This window comes from Rhinoderma darwinii, chromosome 3, assembly GCF_050947455.1.
Source record: "Rhinoderma darwinii isolate aRhiDar2 chromosome 3, aRhiDar2.hap1, whole genome shotgun sequence".
Taxonomy (NCBI): Eukaryota; Metazoa; Chordata; class Amphibia; order Anura; family Rhinodermatidae; genus Rhinoderma; species Rhinoderma darwinii.
Genome location: NC_134689.1, coordinates 157,507,394 through 157,527,503, shown reverse-complemented (window position 1 = coordinate 157,527,503; position 20,110 = coordinate 157,507,394). Strand labels below are relative to the sequence as shown.

General features: G+C 40.8%; 1 protein-coding gene across 2 annotated transcripts in view; it reads right to left on the bottom strand.

Moving 5' to 3' along the window:
* KCNMB4 (potassium calcium-activated channel subfamily M regulatory beta subunit 4) overlaps nt 1-17,096 on the bottom strand; it is a 98,605-nt gene extending 81,509 nt beyond the window's left edge. Inside the window, exon 1 of one of the 2 annotated variants that reach the window (XM_075856951.1) lies at nt 16,441-17,096. In XM_075856951.1, the coding sequence (XP_075713066.1) occupies nt 16,441-16,776 (336 nt within the window). In that variant the 5' untranslated portion in view covers nt 16,777-17,096. The remainder of the gene's footprint in view (nt 1-16,440) is intronic. The other variant, XM_075856950.1, reaches the window with a different exon arrangement.
* Nucleotides 17,097-20,110: the final 3,014 nt, after the last annotated feature.

Sequence of the window (20,110 nt, the reverse complement as noted above, 5' to 3'; positions counted from 1 at the left end):
TGACTAGTGTCGTACGTGGGCCGGTTGAATGCAGAGCACGCAATAGGTGCTCTACTACAACATTAAATGTGACCCCTGATGATGCACTCTGTAAACTGGGGGCGCAGAAACGCATAGGGACGCAATTTCATTGGCATCTTGACCAGAGCATTATATCATAACCAATGAGAAGGGGAGTGACACGTTGCTACTAGAGGTGCACATAGGTGTGCGAAACCTTTTATGTACCCCCCCCCCCTTTTCTGGTCGCTTTGCTTACTGCTGTTTAGTAATTTGGCTATTTAGCCTACTTTTTAGTGTTTTGGATTTACCTTAATAAAATTCAACTTTTAATCGTTCATACAGGCAGTGATACTATTTGAATTTAGAGTGAACGAAAACCTCATATATATTGCTGCAATAGCTAGTTGCACAGTGTAATATTCATTCAATTATACTTGAGCATCTGGAACAATTGCATTAGTGGATCTCCAAATGGTCAGAGCCAGAGAGAAAGAACTTTCTACCTAAACTCCTCAGTTTATTCCATGTGACAAAAAAAGAAAAAAAAAAGAAGGTATCTTACAAAGATGTGTACCAACTCACAGGTCCTCTGCTAGCCGCTTTATTAAATAGTCCCCGCAAAACGCCAGTCTCATCTTCACCACTGAACAGGCGACTCTGGGATGCTTACCTCCTAGTCAGAGTTTCAAAGAAAAAGCCATATCTGAAACTGGCCAATAAAAGGAAAAGATTAAAAAGGGTAAAAAACAGTCATTGAACAGAGGACGACTGAAGGAAAGGGTTATGGACAGATGAATCTAAATTTGAGGCGTTTTGATCAGAGAAGAAAATTTGTGTGGCTCAGACTTCATGAAAAGATGCAGGAGGACTGCTTCACACCATTTGTAAAGAATGGTGGGAGGAAATGTGATGGTCTGGGGATGCATTGGTGCTGGTAAAATGAATCTTATACAAGGACAGCCATCACTCCATTTTGCAACACAACGCCATAGACTCTGGAATGGGCTTGTTAAGAACCAATTTCTTTGACCCAAAGCACTGCTCCAAATTTATTCAGTCGTAATGTATAGGCCAGCACAATCACCAGATCTCAACTCTACTGGAGGTTTTGAAAAAGCAGTTTGACCATATGGCAAGAAAAAAAAAAAAAGAGTGTCCAAGAAGCAAATCCAACTTGTGGAAGATGAATGCGGTAACATTTCTGCAGAGGATATCAACAAAGTTACCATTAAAATGCCAAATGTCTGCAAGTTCCAATACAGGAAACCTTTTGAATGGCCACCATCTCCCATGTTCAAACCACCCTATGAGCGACATGGAACTATTTCACTTTACTGCATCCACAGCGGCACTGTTGGGAGTGTAACTGAAATTTCATTTCAAGGCGATTATTTTCTGCATTTTTCTCATTTAAATACCTGACTAGGTTCTTTCTGTGGTACCTTGTTGACGTCCTGTATTTACAATCGAAAATTCACTCATAGCTTGCACTAAGACTACTGCCAGTTATGGGGAATTTCCATAAACCAACAATCGGGTCATTTAAAGTCCGAATTTTACCTTAATCATTTCCTCAATTTGTCATCAGGTTAATGTATATGAGGTTTTCTTGCCGACGCTATATTCCTCAGGCAACTCCCCTTACTCTGCACAATTCATTATAGATTGGTACATTTTTAATAAAGTGCTTCTAATCCACCTACAGTAGGAGAGTCAGCTACTTGTAATTAATAACTAAAACAACTTTTTAGTCCTGGAATTTGTTTTGTTTTTGGCTTTTTTGCAGAATCAATGTTCTTGTTCAAACGTCTCCCCAAAAAAATGTGTATTTGTACCAGGTTTTGCTAAAGTGTACAGCCAGCACGGCTTATTGACAATGCCATAAACTGAGCCCGCAGGGAGCTATACCGCAATTACTGGTGAAGGCTTTAACCTTTTAATGACTGGCCTATTATGTCCCAACATGACACCAGAAATTTTGTCCATCTTTTCATCATCGCATTCAAAGACCCATACTTTTTTCATTTTTCTTCAACATAACTGTATGAGTGTTTGTTTTTTGCAGGATAAGTTTTATTTAAAAGTTTTTTTTTATAGAATAACTTAACTTTTTTGAGGGTAATGGGGGAAAAAAGAACCAGCAATTCCGCCATTTTTTTACGTTTTAAATTTACACTGTTCCTCGTGCAGCATAAACAACGTGTTACCTTTATTCTATGGGCCCAAACAATTATTGCGATACCAAATATGAATAGTTGTTATGTTTTACTACTTTTGCTCAATAAATAAATAAATCACAACAACTTTTAATGTGGGATCAGTCACCAGTTTTTTTCGCCCCTAAGCTGCTTACGCCGCTGGTTAGGCGTTTCCTCCCCTCTTCGCTCAACCAAGCTGCTGCGTTAGATACTGCAAAGAGAGTGGTGGACGCAGAACAGAGATCGGCGTATGTGCAGGACGTCTGTGAAGCAGATGCCCATAGCAGGGAAAGCCATAGTGCATACGCCAGATCCGGATTACACAGCGCAGGTGCAGGATTTGGACGAAGCATCTGATGCAGAAGCTTGGCTGAGGGAAGGCGTTAGAAGGAAAAGTCCAGGACACTTTCTGATATCTTTGTGCCTAATTAGCATACGACCCGTGAAGGCATTAAAGTTTATTTTTGTAGTTTTGAAAGAACCAAGACATGTAATAAAAAGGTATGTGGGCAATGCTTTTAACAATCCCAGACCAGCAGTGTAAATAGTGTGGGGGTGAAAAGACTGGTGACAGACTAAGGCTAGATTCACACTAGCATCTCCATTTTGCGTCTGCAAAAAGCGCTGAGTTTTTCTTGCATTGCAGTTCCGTATGGCATCCATGTATGGTGCGCGTCTGCGTCTTTTTTTTTTTTTTTTCAGACGTAAAAGATCTGAAGGTGTTTCCCCCCCCCCCCATCAATTCTTTAGCAACTGGTGTGTGAATTACGGACAGCACACGGATGATGTCCATGTGCAGTCCGTTGTTTTTACGCACCCATTGACTTCAATGGGCTGGGTGGTGCCAAAAAAGCACAAAAATAGGACCTGCAGTAAGTTTGTGCCCGTTGCGTGAAAAACAATGCATGTCTGAATAGCCCCATTGAATTAAATAGGCCTGTGTGAATCAGGCCTAACTTTAAACAAAAATAATTGGATTTTTGCATCGCCACATTCCAAGAGCCATAACTTTTATTTTTCCATCGATGTAGCCATATGAGGGCGTGTTTTCTACGAGACCAGAGGTCGTTATTATTGGTACTATTTTGGGGTAGATGGAACATAGGCCCCATGCACATGACTGATTTTCATCTGTAATTATAGAAGAAATTGCGGACCCATTCCTTTCTATTGGCCACGAACACCCATACGTATATTTAATGATCCGCAAAATATAGAACACATCCTTCTCTTGTCCGCAATTGCGGCACGTACTCTCCTATGGAAGTCTGTGGGCGCTTCCGCAATTGCGGACAGCTACAGATGTGTATCCGTAGCAGTCGAATCCGTATTTACGGACAGTAAAAACTATTACTGTCGTGTGCATGAGGCCGAATTGATTAACTTTTATTATTTGGGTGGGCGTATCTGGAAAAAAAAAAAAGCTATTCCGCTTTTTGCATGTTATTTTACACCGTTTACTATGTGGCCTCTATATTGTATTAACTTTATTGTTCAGGCCGTTCGGATTGTGGCGATGCCTTATACCTGTACTTTTATTTATTTTTCACTTCATTTCACAGGGGACTTTACTATGTGATCTTTAGTGCTTTGGTAGGAAGTATAGCAAGGCATTGTTGCCTGCCAGTCTGCGCCAGAGTTTTACACTAATCGGCATACAGTCACGGCAGGCCTGGGAGGTTTTGTTAGGCCCTCAGCTTCAATGGCAAACCATCAGAGACCCAGGTTCGCATTGACAGAGGGAGGAAGAAGCCCCCTTCCTCTGTAAACGACTGACGCCATTGTCGCTATTGACTGTGGCATGCAAGGGGTTTAAAGGCCAGGTAACTCCGATCCCAGCCGTTAAAGCAGGAGCCCAGCTGTCAGACTTCCGAGAACCTGCTCCTCCCAGCAGGGGCTTATTCTGATGAGCCGTGACTGCAAAAAGGCCTTTTTAATATTAACACAGTAGATCACTGAGTAAATGGTTTTGACAATTGGAACAAAATCTTGCCCCACGTCCATACATATCACACCCTGAAAAACTATATAGTACCATCATATTATGAAACTATTTTAACACAGATGTAAGTAAAAAATTACCTGTCTCTAGGTCATATAAACCCAACTATATGTGTCAAACTCTTATAGAGAGAGAGAGAGAGATATATATATATATATATATATATATATATATATATATATATAACAGGAATAAAGAGCGAGTAACGGCACCAGGACTTCAGTGTTGGGGAGATGTTGGTTTATTCACCACCAGGTGGAAAGAATGAGCGACGTTTCGGTTCACACCTGAACCTTTCTCAAGCTAATTACAACAGTGCATAGTGCCACATATAAATAGGGATACACAGGATATACATTCAACAGTGCAATTAATAATATATACGTAAAAAAATCCATTAATATACAACATATAGTTATACACAAGTAGACATATACCAATATGTGTGTCCAATAAATGTGTTTAAGAAACAACATCTCATAATATATGAAAAATAATACAGGGAAAATAAGGTAATGTTATAATTACCCTAATCAAAAGCACCAGCTCATAATGAAGGGGGCGGAGCAGAGGGAATGTTCCAACGAAATTGTAGTGGAAAAAAAGTAATATTATATCATAAAACTTACAGTGTCAGCTCTCGGTGATGCATGGAATAAACCATGGCGTCCCGCAGTCGATAATGCGCATGCGCAAAATGGCGAACTGCCGGAAATGCGTCACGTGGAATGCATATCTGAAACGCAGTATAGCCGCGCATGCGCAGACAGTGAATTCTGTCTCGACGTATGTTTACATCAATATGGAAACAAACTCAAGAGTATATAACCAACAATCTATAGTTTTTTTTATATATAGATAGATAGCCCATATTATATATATGGGAGATATATTTAAATGTCTATAATAAAAAAAGATTCATTTATATAGTCTAGAGGAAATGGCCACGGATCACAACATAAATGGGGAGAACGGCTATATCTATGAATAGGCGGCCGTATCTCACAGAGACAACATAGTCTCAACCACCCACTCATGTCTTTTTTGAATTAAGGACCACATTATAGACATAAATAGAAAAGTAATGATTTATTTCATATATTGATTATAATTTATTCCACATGATTACCACAGAGAGCATATAATACACATGGAAAGTTTCTGATATACATCAGAGAAAATCTGTATATAATCCTTGGAACAAAAATTGATGAGGAAACGTGACCTCTGCTCCCATGATGTACATCCCTTCATATAAGTTGGTATCTGTGAATAGAAAATGTTTTATTTAAAGTGAGAAAATATTCAAAAATGAGCATACATAAAAACACACCTGTAGTTATATAAATTTAAAAACAATGTAAAAAAAATCCCACCTACACTCAAAAGAATGGATCGTATATAGATATATCGGACTCATAATAGATCATGTCATATAAACATGAGCTTTCAAATATGTGGGAAATATGTATATTCTACATTAAGTCCCTTTGGGGACATGGTTTCAAGAGTAAAAATCCACTCAAGTTCTTTACGTTTGAGGGCCAGCTCTCTATCACCTCCTCGTCTGTTTAGGGGTACTGAATCAATCATTTTAAAACGCATTTGGGATACATTATGTCTATAGTCTACAAAATGTCTAGAGACTGGTAGATCTCGTCTCTTGGTGTTAATACTAGATTTGTGGTTCCTCATTCTAAGCGTTACTTCCGTAGTGGTCTCACCCACATAATATAGGCCACATGGACAAATCAATAGGTAGATTGCAAAGGTGGTATATATATATATATATATATACACACACATATACATATACACACACACACACACACACACAGCGGTTCCCCTATTCAGGTGGCCGGTTCTTCTAACCCAGTTGCAGCTTCATCCTATACATCTGTACCATTGTTGTGCTTGTTGCAGCACAACTCCAATAGGTGAGCAGTTATCAATTCACATTGTCTTGCTCTACCTTTACCAAATGTGACCATGCACTAATTATATATATATATATATATATATACATACACACACACACACACACACACACACACACACTGTACTTTAAAAATACACTAAACCTCAAAAGCAGAAATAAAATTAAAATAAAAAAAACATATATAACCCCACAGAGGGTATATTGTTCATATAAAATAGGCAGACTCTTAAATACTCCATGCCAGTTTTCTGACAAAGAAAAGTCGCAATATTGGTAAATACTGGTAGCACAACCTTTCTATTACTCATTTTTCTGTATAATTTAATATGTCTAGTAGTGAGGTCATTAAGAAAAATCTAGTTGTGAGGCCATAAAGAGAAATCTAGTTCTTGGGGCTTTAAAGGGAAACTCCACCGAAAACATTGTTTTATGTTCTCTATTAGGAAATTCTGTGTGTCAGTTTCATGTTGTTTTTCCTTCTATCACAAAATACCAGATCTACAGTGTGAATCAGGCTTCAGTGATGCTTTCTCTTTGAGTAAACAGGGATAATACAGTCACCAAAAGCTTCCTGTATGATGTAATCACATGGACTGTTGGATTGCAGCCATACATATTAGATGTATGTTGGCAAAACCCGCAGATTTTGGCAGGGTTGGCGACCATCTAATGTGTCTGGTGGCGTCCCGACATTTGCCCACAGAGTTGAGTAGGGTTGGCCATGTTGAATTTCAAATTGCTCCACCCCTTTATTCGTTTGGAGATCAGCCGACGCGAGTCTAGAAGCAGCATTTTTGAGTCTCCCTATTGAAAAAAAAAAGCGTGAGAAACCCCTATTAGGCTACGTTCACACGCAAAAAAAAAAAAAAACAGCCATAAAATACGGAGCTGTTTTTAAAGGGAAAACAGCCTCTGATTTTCAGCCGTTTTTTAAGCATCAAGCGTTATTTTGCGGACGTTTTTAGAGCTGTTTTTTTCTGACAATGAAAAACGGCTCTAAATGAGACATGCACATTTTTACGTGCCATTTTTTTCAAACGGCCGCGTATTAAGATTGCACCGTCGGAACAAAACGCAGTTTTTTTCCATTGAAATCAGTGGGCAGATGTTTGGAGGCGTTCAGCCTCCGTATTTTTAGCCGTTTTTCGGGGCATTTACAGCCCGAAAAACAGGCCGGGTGAATATACCTTTACGGTTGAAACGTTGCATGTTCATGCTTGGTAAATAAAGAAGTACACTGTTTTTTCTACAATTGGAGTGCTGCGTTTGTCTCTTTAACTTTGGATAAGCAAATCCCCCGGACCTGGGAGTATTTTTGCTAAATGCACCACCCACTGTGGGGAACTTCGGTATGCTGCTGATATCTATACCATAGGAATCATTTACACGAGCGCAATATACGCGCGTGCTTTTCACGCGTGTCGTACGCACCTATATTAGGCTATGGGGCAGTGCAGACAGTCCGTGAGTTTTGCGCAACGTGAGTCCGCTGCGTAAAACTCACGACATGTTCTATATTTCTGCGTTTTTTTGCGCATCACGCACCCATTGAAGTCAATGGGTGCGTGAAAACCACGCAGGTCGCACGGAAGCACTTCCGTGCGAACTGCGTGGTTCGCGCAACAGCTGTCATTCTCTGATTGTAAACATAAAAGCACCACGTGCTTTTGAGTTTACAAACATCCAAACGGAGTGTCAAAATGATGGCGGCTGCGAGAAAATCTTGCATCCGCGCATCATACACTGATGACACTCGCAGCTGTTAAGTGCATTTTGCGCAGGCAAAACACCGCGTTTTTTTGCGTGCGCAAAACGCACACGCTCGTGTAAATCAGGCCTTAGATTGCTGTATAGCGTCAGAAGACCTGAAAAAAATAAATGCCGTTTTATATGTGACCGCAGCCGCCGAGTAATTGCTGCACAGACATCTGCGACCTACAAGTACCATTTCAATGACGTAGTGATGGTCACTATCACACAATAAAGCATGCCATCCAATTATAATGGAAGCACTTCCAGAGCAGGCAAAGTTTCTATGTCAATGTACAGACACAATGATGTCTATAAACATCTCTTCGCAGTTTGGTAGCAAAGGATTTGATTATTTTAAGTGGAAAATTACAAATGGTTTTCTTTTCATGTAATCATTGAAATTCTAAACGGATAACGTAGGAGATTCTCTTTCAATATGTATAGAAGAATAATACTAATAATCAAAAAATAAGAATACAATAAAAAAAAAATATTGTGTTTAGAAAAAAAAAAAAACTTTTTTTTTTTTATCTCCAGAAACAGCCCCACTCATGTCCATAACCTGTGTTTGGTATTGCACGTCAGTTTCATTTACTTGAATGGGGCTGAGCTGCAATACCAGACGTAGCCCACATACAAGAGTGGCACTATTTCAAGAAAAAAAACAAAAAAAACTTTTTTCTAATCTCTGCCAACCCCCTTTAAGTGACATACAAACCCAACTGGGGCTGTCAACAGCCCCACAATCCTTAGTACAGATCTAATTCCAAGGACATAGACATAATTATACACTTGATACAGCATATAAAGCCATCGCTACAGTATATAAAAGCTTCTGTGGAAAAGCCGACAAGCTGCAGAATGCGTATACAACATTCAATGTCTACTATAGGTGTATGGACCGATCTAGTTCTACAGGTTTATATTATCTAGGTCCCATCACATAGCACTAGTTCTTGTCTGTAGGAGACCCTGACATCCATCAGCCCCTGCACTTGCTTATGTGCTAAGAGAAGTTTCATATTGCAGCAACCAGAAGATGCAGCATAACAAACCCTGTGCAGAGCTCACAACGCGCAATCTATATTGTGGAATTACAAAGCGGATGGCACTGTCTGTGTGCGTCTCTTGGTGGTGGTTCTATTTTGTGATAACATTTTCTGCTTTAATTAAAACTTGTTGGGCCATGACTATCTTATTTCTCACATGCCCCTGGCAACCATCGAAGAAAAATGGAATTTAGTTATAAAGTACAGTGTTTTCTACTGTATGTCAAAGTACATGATGACTTCTAGAATGGTTCCTGAAGGTATTATTTAGAGTTGGGAATAGGTTGCCAACAGACCCCTTCAAATTAGGACATGCTCCCCTATACAGCTTTAGGCCTCATTTACACGAGCGTGTGCGTTTTGCGCGCGCAAAAAACGCAGCGTTTTGCGATCGCAAAAGGCACATGACAGCTCCGTGTGTCATCCGTGTATGATGCGCGGCTGCGTGATTTTCGCGCAGCCGCCATCATAGAGATGAGGCTAGTCGACGTCAGTCACTGTCCATGGTGCTAAAAGAGTTAACTGATCGGCAGTAACTCTTTCAGCACCCTCGACAGTGCATTCCGATCACCATATCGAGTAACCTGTTGAAAAAAAAAGGTTCGTACTTACCGAGAACTTCCCGGCCGTTGCCTTGGTGACGCGTCCTTGGTGACGCGCCTCTCTTGACATCTGGCCCCACCTCCCTGGATGACGCGGCAGTCCATGTGACCGCTGCAGCCTGTGCTTGGCTGCAGCTGTCACTTGGGCTGAATTGTCATCCCGGGAGGTCAGACTGGAGGAAGAAGCCGGGAGTTATCGGTAAGTCAGAACTTTTTTTTTTTTTTTACACGTTCACGTATATTGGGATCGGAAGTCACTGTCCAGGGTGCTGAAACAGTTTAACTCTTTCAGCACCCTGCACAGTGACTGTCTCCTGCCGGGTTCGGTCAAAACGAGTTCGGCCGAACCCGGTAAAGGTCGGTTCGCTCATGTGTAAGACACTCCGTTCGGATGTTTGTAAACAGAAAAGCACGTGGTGCTTTTCTGTTTACATTCAGTTTGACAGCTCTTGCGCGAATCACGCAGTTCGCACGGAAGTGCTTCCGTGCGACCTTCGTGGTTTTCACGCACCCATTGACTTCAATGGGTGCGTGATGCGGGAAAAACTCAGAATTTTAGAACATGTCGTGAGTTTTACGCAACGCACTCGCGCTGCGCAAAATTCACGCATCGTCTGCACTGCCCCATAGAGTAATATAGGTGCGTACGACACGCGTGAAAAGCACGCGCGTATATTACGCTCGTGTAAATGAAGCCTTAGACCTACATTAAATAAATAAAAAAAAAACTCATCCAAAACCGCATTCACAGCAATTTGATGCGTCTTTTTATGCAGTTGCAGGAAAAACAGCACCAAATCACGTTAAAAATGCACGCGGTTTTCTGATTTATTTTTTTTATGCTGTTCTAATCGCAGCTCAATTGCAACGTGTGAATAGACCCTAACTGCACCTACTAAATTTGCCAGCTTGTGGCATGTTGGTTTTGCTAATTACCAGAAGTGGATGGTTGCAGCACTAATCCCTCTCAGCCAGTCAGCAGCAACAGGAATAATAATCACATGACACGTTGAGGGACCCCAGAAAAAACGTCAAACTTTTTTTTGGGGCTATTCACTTGCCAAAAGGGATCACTAGAGGAAAGGAAAATTGTGGCAAATGCTCATTAGCAATAGTGGAGAACTTATCTTCAGCACTGCGGAGTAGCGGAATTGAAGATACCGTTATTTAATAGCCTTGTTAGTGTCAGATTCTCTTTAAAAACGGATTGTTCACCAAATCTATACAATGGCTGCCATATGACTTTGCTTAGGCTGGATTCACACACAGCAATTTGCTGCGTTTGTGCGAATTTTTCATGGCGTTTTTATGTCGCTTCATGTTACATTAAAAGGGTTGTCCAGGCCAGAGGCAGTTTTTCATACTGATGACCAATCCACAGGATAGGTAATCAGTATATGATCGTTGGGGGTCGGACACCCCGACCCCACACCGGTCAGCTGACCAGCAACAAAAGTTATGCAGTGGTCGGTGCAGAAGCAGATGTGTCACAGTATAGCACCCATGAGGAGAAGAGCTGCAGTAATTCAGCACGGCTGCTATACTGTGACCGGAGTCATCTGCTTCCTGCACGACCACTGCATAACTTCTGGTGTCGCAGGCAGTGGATCGGTGTGGGGTCCAGGTTCCAGACCCCCAACAATCATATACTGATTAAGGGTTAAGGTCTTTAATACAAAAGGAAGGATTAGATCCAGCGCTGCAATGGTGTGGTTTAAAAAGGAACGTATTCCCAATTTTATTGGTATCCAAAAAACTTGTTTAAAATTCGGTAACAGGCTTGGCATCAAGGCAGTATTTGGTAGGTGTAATGGGCCTACGCGTTTCGAGCACAGCAAGTGCTCTTAATCATGGCATTCATTCACAGTGAATGAATGTCATGATTAAGAGCACTTGCTGTGCTCGAAACGCGTAGGCCCATTACACCTACCAAATACTGCCTTGATGCCAAGCCTGTTACCGAATTTTAAACAAGTTTTTTGGATACCAATAAAATTGGGAATACGTTCCTCTTTAAACCACACCATTGCAGCGCTGGATCTAATCCGTCCTTTTGTACTATTGCCTACCGTGGACCGTTGCGGAGATCCGGGCGAAGCAGGACTGTCAGGCGGCGAGCTGGTGAGCTGGAGGTCTCCTCCCCCTTGTTTTACTTTCTATCATTAAGGTCTTTAACACATGATGAACAAACATGTTTCATATTTACAGTTTATTTATTGTAACACCTTTTTTGTTTTTATTATTTTTTTATTATTATTTATTCATTTTTCGTTTGTCATCCTGTATTTATTAATTAAACAGTTTATTATTGTTATTTAAGATTATAATGATCGCCATTCCGGTTGTCTTCAGATGTACATCCTTTGCACTGATTTTGATCTCCGTTCTGTACCTATTCATGATCCAACGTAGCATCCTGCTTGTACTACGTCTGATACCTATTGATGTGTGCACATGCGCGGCCTCCGTTGCCATGGTTTCACCTCCTGTCTGGGACTGGAGCACTGGACACGTGATTCCGGCATCTAGTGCTTCCGGTTTCAGTGCACCGGAAGTGTTTTCATGGGACGGCGTCGCCACGGTCATTAGTACATATTTAACATCTGCTGGACTCTATTATTGTCATCTGTGATTGGCTCAGGGATGCTTTAAAGGGACTGTATTTTTGGTCCTGACACCACCCCCAGACGAAGGCTTCCGGGCCGAAACGCGCGTCGGGGTTTGACACCAGAGACGGTGACTGTCATGATGGGTAAGAGTCCCTTTTCAGCATACGATTTTCCTTCAGGGTATAGTTTATTCCACCTCTGGTAAACTTATAGATACATTTCTTGGTTGCTAATACAGGTACCATCCTGGGTGTACCATTTAATGTTTTTACTTGGTTACATATTGCTATATACATCTTTCACTACATTATCAGTGTTTTTTCTACCTGTTGCCATTTATGGGTACTGATACATTACCCATTTATTTATTGCTGAGCAGGTTCTCTTGAAGTTTCATATATTATTAAAACATATATACTATACAATTGCTATGTGCTGTAATATCATCTTGTTTGGAATTACATTGTGTCACTTATTACCTATATGGTTATAGCTACTGTGTCTATTTAATCTGGTTGTCTTTCCGCACTGTGGAAATCATCTCTGCTTTTATGTGTTTTATTTTATATTGATTTAATAAAGTTACATTGTTTTAATTCTACTTTGGTGTGTCAGACTCCAATCTTTAGGTTTTGCTATCAATCAGCGGGTTCCATCGTTATTACCATGATCAAGTCCCTATAGATACTATGCATTAGGTCAAATACATGACTACAATAAAGAACTTGGGGAGTTTTGTCTGTGGTGTTCTTCATTTAGGTATAAAATCATATACTGATGACCTATCCTGTGGATAGGTCATCAGTATGAAAAACCGCCCCCGGCCTGGACAACTACTATAAACTCGATTGTGAAATATAACGTGCACTACATACAAGTGTGCTTTGGTTTGTAGTGTTTTTGTTGCTTTTTATGGTCAGTGGTGTTTTTTTTCAAAAACGCAGCATGCTCTGGGAGGCTTTTCTACAGGACTTCAAAAACGCCCAATAAAAAGCACGCACAAAGTAAATAAAAATTAAAAAAAATGCCATAAAAACTTTGTTACATGGCGGAACAGAAAACCAGAATTCCTCAGTGCAGATGTGAACATACAAATAATATTATACATAAACATTGACCTATAAAGACAAAGTTATCTCAGCCGGTGACACAACTCATAAGCGTAATGTGGTGTGAATCAGGAGTGACTCCAGTGTACCGTATAGCAGCCCGTTAGATCTTCCTGCAGCACAAAACTCTTCCGCTGAGATCTGTAAATACATATTACACTCCCTTGTTCAGATACTACGAGCAAATCTCATCCCCTAGGCAACAAAGCTTATGTCACAATGGTAACAATTGTATTAACTCCTTCATCAACCCCGATTAGTCTATAGTGTACAAAGTAAACTAAACATGATTAACCCTTACTGCCCATGCACCATCACCATAATGACACATAAGTCACTATATACACAATTATAAATTAACTCGGGCCAGCCTGCCCTGTGACTTTACAATGTAAATAAAATGGAATATTGGAAATCTACGGAATTGCTAATGGGGAGGTAGAATGAGACTGCACCATATACTCTGCCGCACAGCAAAAAACAAATATATTATTTACATGTTACTTAACCTCATCATGTTGGGTATAGTGCCAGTAATACAATGCTATCCAGTCCAGTCAGAACACTGCAATGCTACAGAACAACATAGCCATAGTTTCCCCATCTACCAGGAATAAAGTAGTAACTGCACCGTTGGGTATGTTTTATGTGGGATATTGTCTTGATCTATCAGTATTGTCACTTACATGCACATGGGGCATTGCGGTCATTCCGCGCGCCATATTCCTCACAATGTTACATATACTTAGCGTCTATGGTACATGTTAGTACATGGTCTCTTGTGTGAAACAACTCACAGCTCTATTCTGTCATTTACAATGCAAAGAAATGGAAGATCACGGTCATAGACATAATTCCGGTTAACCATGCCCCTTTCCTAGCTACAGAAATAAAGAAATTGGTGTGATATGATTAATAAATATGGCGCACTAAATAGTCACTCTTCAGACACTCACATTATGGAGCGAGCCGTACGTTGCCATAATGTAGCAAGTTGCGGATTATGGAGTTGTTGGCATGACATATAAAAATTGCTGTTAATAAAGATGAAGTAGAGCACCATTTTGAATAAATATTTCTGAACATAAGAGAACAGAAAATAAATAGATGGCAGATGTCAGGAGAAAGCAGGATTGGGCATGTTGGATTTCATCATGCCAGATCCTTTGTCCATGCGGGAATTAAGGGATTCTAGAAGAGTCTGGCGGTGGCTTATGCCCCATATCCCCACTGAAGACACATGTATGGTCTCCCAAGCATGCATGTGTATGGGGGGGGGGGGGGGGGTGTCTGCAGATATAGCTGTCGGCTGAACAAGCGTACGACCAACAGCTATTGTAAGTGTATGGGCAGCTTAAGAGTTTAGGAGACGGACTACAGGTATATTTTTGTAAAGAGAGAACTTTCAAAGAAATAAATCAAAAACAGCCGAAAATATTAGGGGCCAGCAGAAATTTTCTACCCACATAGGCTGCCTGGCTCCTGAGATTTGTCCAGCCCTGCAATTTAAAGAGGTAATATGGGACATATAGAGAGGACAAGGGGCATGGACATATAATAACTGGTATAGGGAATTGTGAGAAAGTACATGGGCTAGAGGACAGTTGCCCCTTTTAGGGCGGGTGCTCAATGTAATTCTACGATACACAATAAAGCATATAGAAGGTAAGGGGAAACATAGGACATATAGTGCAAGCAGGATAACCATGGAGCCTATAGAATGTAAGGGGAAACATAGGACATATAGTGCAAGCAGGATAACCATGGAGCCTATAGAAGGTAAGGGTAAACATAGGAAATATAGTGCAAGCAGGATAACCATGGAGCCTATAAAAGGTAAGGGGAAACATAGGACATATAGTGCAAGCAGGATAACCATGGAGCCTATAGAAGGTAAGGGGAAACATAGGACATATAGTGCAAGCAGGATAACCATGGAGCCTATAGAAGGTAAGGGGAAACATAGGACATATAGTGCAAGCAGGATAACCATGGAGCCTATAGAAGGTAAGGGGAAACATAGGACATATAGTGCAAGCAGGATAACCATGGAGCATATAGAAGGTAAGGGGAAACATAGAACATTTAGTGCAAGCGGAATAACCATGGAGCCTATAGAAGATAAGGGGGAACATAGGACATATAGAATGTACAGGTGAAACATGGAACTATTGGGGGAAGCAGGAGGGACATTGGAAATATAGAGTGAAAAGATGAAGATGGGACATATTGGGCTTATAGAGGTAATATGTAAACTATATGATAGGAATTGTGGATAAGAGAATAAAGAGGGAGAAGGAGGGATATGGAAGATACAGAATATCAGGCATATTGAGTGGCAGAGATAAATAGAGTAAAAAGGAGAAATATATACAGAATATAAGTAATCTAGCGTGGTATTAGGGATATATAGGGTGAGTAGGAGGGATATGGGACATAGAGAGAAAAGAAGAACATAAATTGTCATTAAGGATATTAAGAGTGAGCAGGAGGAGTATGGGACACAGACAGAAGGGAGGACAGAGTGGACTTAGGGGTATACAGAGTGAGTTAGAGGGGAATGGGACATATAGAGGGAATAGAAGTCAATGGTAAAGGACATATAGACAGAATAGCAGACATCAAATAGAATTAAGGCTATAAAGCAATCGTAGGAGGGATATGGGAAATATAGACAGAATGGCATTAGGGGTAGAGAGAGTGAACAGGAGAGATATTAGACATATACAGTAGAGAGAAAAGAAGACACCTATAGTTGCATTAAATATATATCATTCAATCAATAAATATATCAAGGAGGAGGGATTTGAGTAATATCGAGAATAAAAGACAGAGAGACATTAGGGGTACATATAGTCAGGAGGGATATAGGGGATAGAAAATAGAAGACATCTAGGAGTTGCATTTTATATATATATATATATATATATATATATATATATATATTGAAGATGGATAGAGAATAGAAGACAGAGTGGAATTAGGTGTGTATATATAGTCAGAAGGAGGGATATTGGACGCATAGGGCTTATAGAAGGGATATGGCACAACATACAGGGGCATTATGGATGTAGGACATACCCAGTGGCAGGTGGGGCACGGACATTATCCATCACTGCTCGTATACACGCTATTACAATACATGACATCTCGGCGGCAGCCTATGGACGGCGGTACCTTGGGGTTGCTGATGAGCTGCTGTTCGTCCTCATGGAGCAGAGCCCTGGAGTTAGACTCGGAGTTGTTGACGTAGATCTGCAGGCAGGGGTACAGCGAGGTTCCCTTACAGTCACTCCCGCAGGTGAACGTGCACTCGAACGTCTCCCCGATCTGCTGCACGGACAGCACGGTGCAGTTGGCAGTCTTGCCCTGGAGGTCCTGCAGCGCCGGGTTCAGCCAGCAGAATCCCAGGATGAAGAGAGATACCACCCCGGAGACGATGAGGAATAAGCCCAGGCGGATGCTCTTGTCCTCGGCTTCGGAGTACTCATAAGCCACCCTGAACTTCGCCATGGTGCCCGGACGTGTGTCCTCCTCAGCAGAGCGCGGCTCCCGGCACAAACAGCAGGGGATGAGGAGGAACTCTGCTCACACTCAGGGACATGCCGCCTCTACTTCTCCCTCACAGCGTGTAAATCAGGCTGCTCCAGTCTACAGCTGCCCACCCCGACAGAGAGGGAGTTCCCCGACTCTCTCCGAGCCAATGGCGGCAGCTGGCCGGGAGCCTAACAGCCACATGTCCCAAGCGAGAGAACACCCTCCATGTCACGCTGCCGCCGTGTGCCCGGTGTGACTGCACGGAATATCCACCTTTCCCGCCTCCCTGCTCTGCCCTGTGCGGGCACATAGTACGGATAATGGGCATGATAGTGATGACATGCAAGTCACAGAGTCAGCTACATCCACTGACTGCACAGTCTACTGTTCCTTGTTATCAGCCATTTCATGCTAGGAACAGGCTGACCATAATGTTATTCAATAGGATTACCGACACGATGTCCTGAAAATCCATCCTTACCTCATGGTTACTACTTTGTCACCTGTCCAGCTCTGAAGACATCTACATAGATTTTTTGGGGGGGAATCACCTGCAGAGCACCTAGTACAAATTTATCAATTAAAAGTGACCTGCGCCGTATTTATGAAAGATGTTTGCATGTTTATGAAAGACCTGCGCCATGTTTAATTGGTTTTGTGGGAGATACTAAAAAGAATGAAAAATATTAGTAATGGGCGAAAATATAAAAAAAGATATTGAGTTTTTTATGTTTCGAAAACATGGAATGAAGAGATTTTCTTTTTAGTTAATGAGAAAATAAACACAAATTCCATAGAAACAGATGTGTAACTATTTTCCTGTGCTTTATAGACCTGGAATGAACAGGATATATATGTAGTTTATAAGGGAATGAACACATATTCCATAGAAGCAGATGAGTAATTATTTGCCTGTGCTTTATAGCCCTGGAATGAACAGGATATATGTGTAGGTTATAAGGGAATGAATATTCCATAGAAACAGATGCGTAATTAAACTACCCGTAGATCCTATTGATCCCAGGTCTATCAAGCACAGGAAAATAATTACTCATCTGCTTCTATGGAATATGTGTTCATTCCCTTATAAACTACATATATATCCTGTTCATTCCAGGTCTATAAAGCACAGGAAAATAATTCTGCATCTGTTTCTATGGAATATGTGTTCATTCTACTATAAACTGCACAAATATCCTGTTCATTCCAGGTCTATAAAGCACAGGAAAATAATTACTCATCTGCTTCTATGGAATATGTGTTCATTCCCTTATAAACTACATATATATCCTGTTCATTCCAGGTCTATAAAGCACAGGAAAATAGTTACGCATCTGTTTCTATGGAATATGTGTTCATTCTACTATAAACTGCACAAATATCCTGTTCATTCCAGGTCTATAAAGCACAGGAAAATAATTACTCATCTGCTTCTATGGAATATGTGTTCATTCCCTTATAAACTACATATATATCCTGTTCATTCCAGGTCTATAAAGCACAGGAAAATAGTTACGCATCTGTTTCTATGGAATATGTGTTCATTCTACTATAAACTACACATAGATCCTGTTCATTTCAGGTCTATCAAGAACAGGAAAACTATTACGTATCTGTTTCTATGGAATATGTGTTCATTCCACTATAAACTACACATAGATCCTGTTCATTCCAGGTCTATCAAGCACAGGGAAATAATTACGCATCTGTTTCTATGGAATATGTGTTCATTCTACTATAAACTACACATAGATCCTGTTCATTCCAGGTCTATCAAGCACAGGAAAACTATTACGCATCTGTTTCTATGGAATATGTGTTCATTCCATTATAACCTACACTTATATCCTGTTCATTCCTGGTCTATCAAGCACAGGAAAATAATTACTCATCTGTTTCTATGGAATATGTGTTCATTCTACTATAAACTACACATAGATCCTGTTCATTCCGGGTCTATGAAGCACAGGAATTTCCAAAACTGTCTGTTTATATGGAATTTGTGTTTAATTCCTCATTAACTACAAAGAAAATCTGTTCATGCCATGTCTACCAAACATAAAAAATTCATTATGCCCTTTTTTATATTTTCTTCCCATTAGTAATAACGTTCATTCTTTTTCTTCATTCTTTTTCTACATTCTTTTTAGTATGTCCTTGGTTTTGTGACATTGTGCATTGTTAATAGATATCTCTGAGAGTCAATTGTCTTCACTTCGCTGCTTAGTGCAGCCCATGGTGGCTGAGTGTAAGCACAAAACCCACATCACTTATTCATTCCTGATAGTGTCTACATCTCCTGATAGTGTCTACATCTAATAAGGTCTAGAAAGTTACCAAAAATTCTAGTAGTGTAGCAACTAGAAAAGGTGCCCAAACTAAAAAAGATGTGTATGTAAAAAAGTGCAGCAAGTAAACCTCAAGGGCGCATTAAAATGTGCAGAGACCCACAGAGGGTTTTTTCTGATGCAAAAATCGGTGTCATTCTTCATCAAATGCCATATTACAGAGCTATTCTCACAGAGGCACCATATGGCGGCACACAGAGGGAGAGATTAATTAAGACTGGCATTTCATTCATGGTTCATTGGAGTAAGATGTGACAAATTTATTAAGAGGCAAACACCTCTTAATAAATGTGTGCCATCTTTCGGCTGGTGATGCGCCACAACTGGAGTAACTATCGCAGCTCTGCGCCATCCATTTCCTCCCCTCCCCAAGCAACATAAAATAAGAAAAAATGTATTCTCACCTCACCGTTCCTCTTCTCCCCTCTGGCTTCCTCAGTATGCCCCGGCTCATACAAGGTCCTGAAACCGAGAAGCATCAGGGCCTCATATACAATGCAGCACTTCAATGTCATCCATGCTGCGACGCATACAATGTCCTGACGCTGCTCGGCATCAATACCTTGTATGAGCCACAACATGCTGAGGGGACCCAAAGAAGAGTAGTGAGGTGAATATACTTTTTTTTTTTATTGCCCAATGGGGAAAGGGGGGTAGTGTGATAGGGGGCAAGGTACAAGACTCGGGCAGGACTTCTACCTTGTCTACTGTGTGTATTAGCTCTTACTTGGGGATTAGACAAGTGTGACTTTACTTTTATCAGCATTTGATGTCAGATTTAGGGGTCTGTATGATAATAGTGGAGAGGGTACATAGGATGTTCAGTCTATGCTGTGACCTAATGAGAGAAAAGTATAGATCGAGCACAAAAAAGCTTGACTTTAGGTATATGCACATGGGGAAGAGAGCCACACCATGACCATGAAAAAAACGCATGTAAGTATATGCAGTCTTTGCTGCGG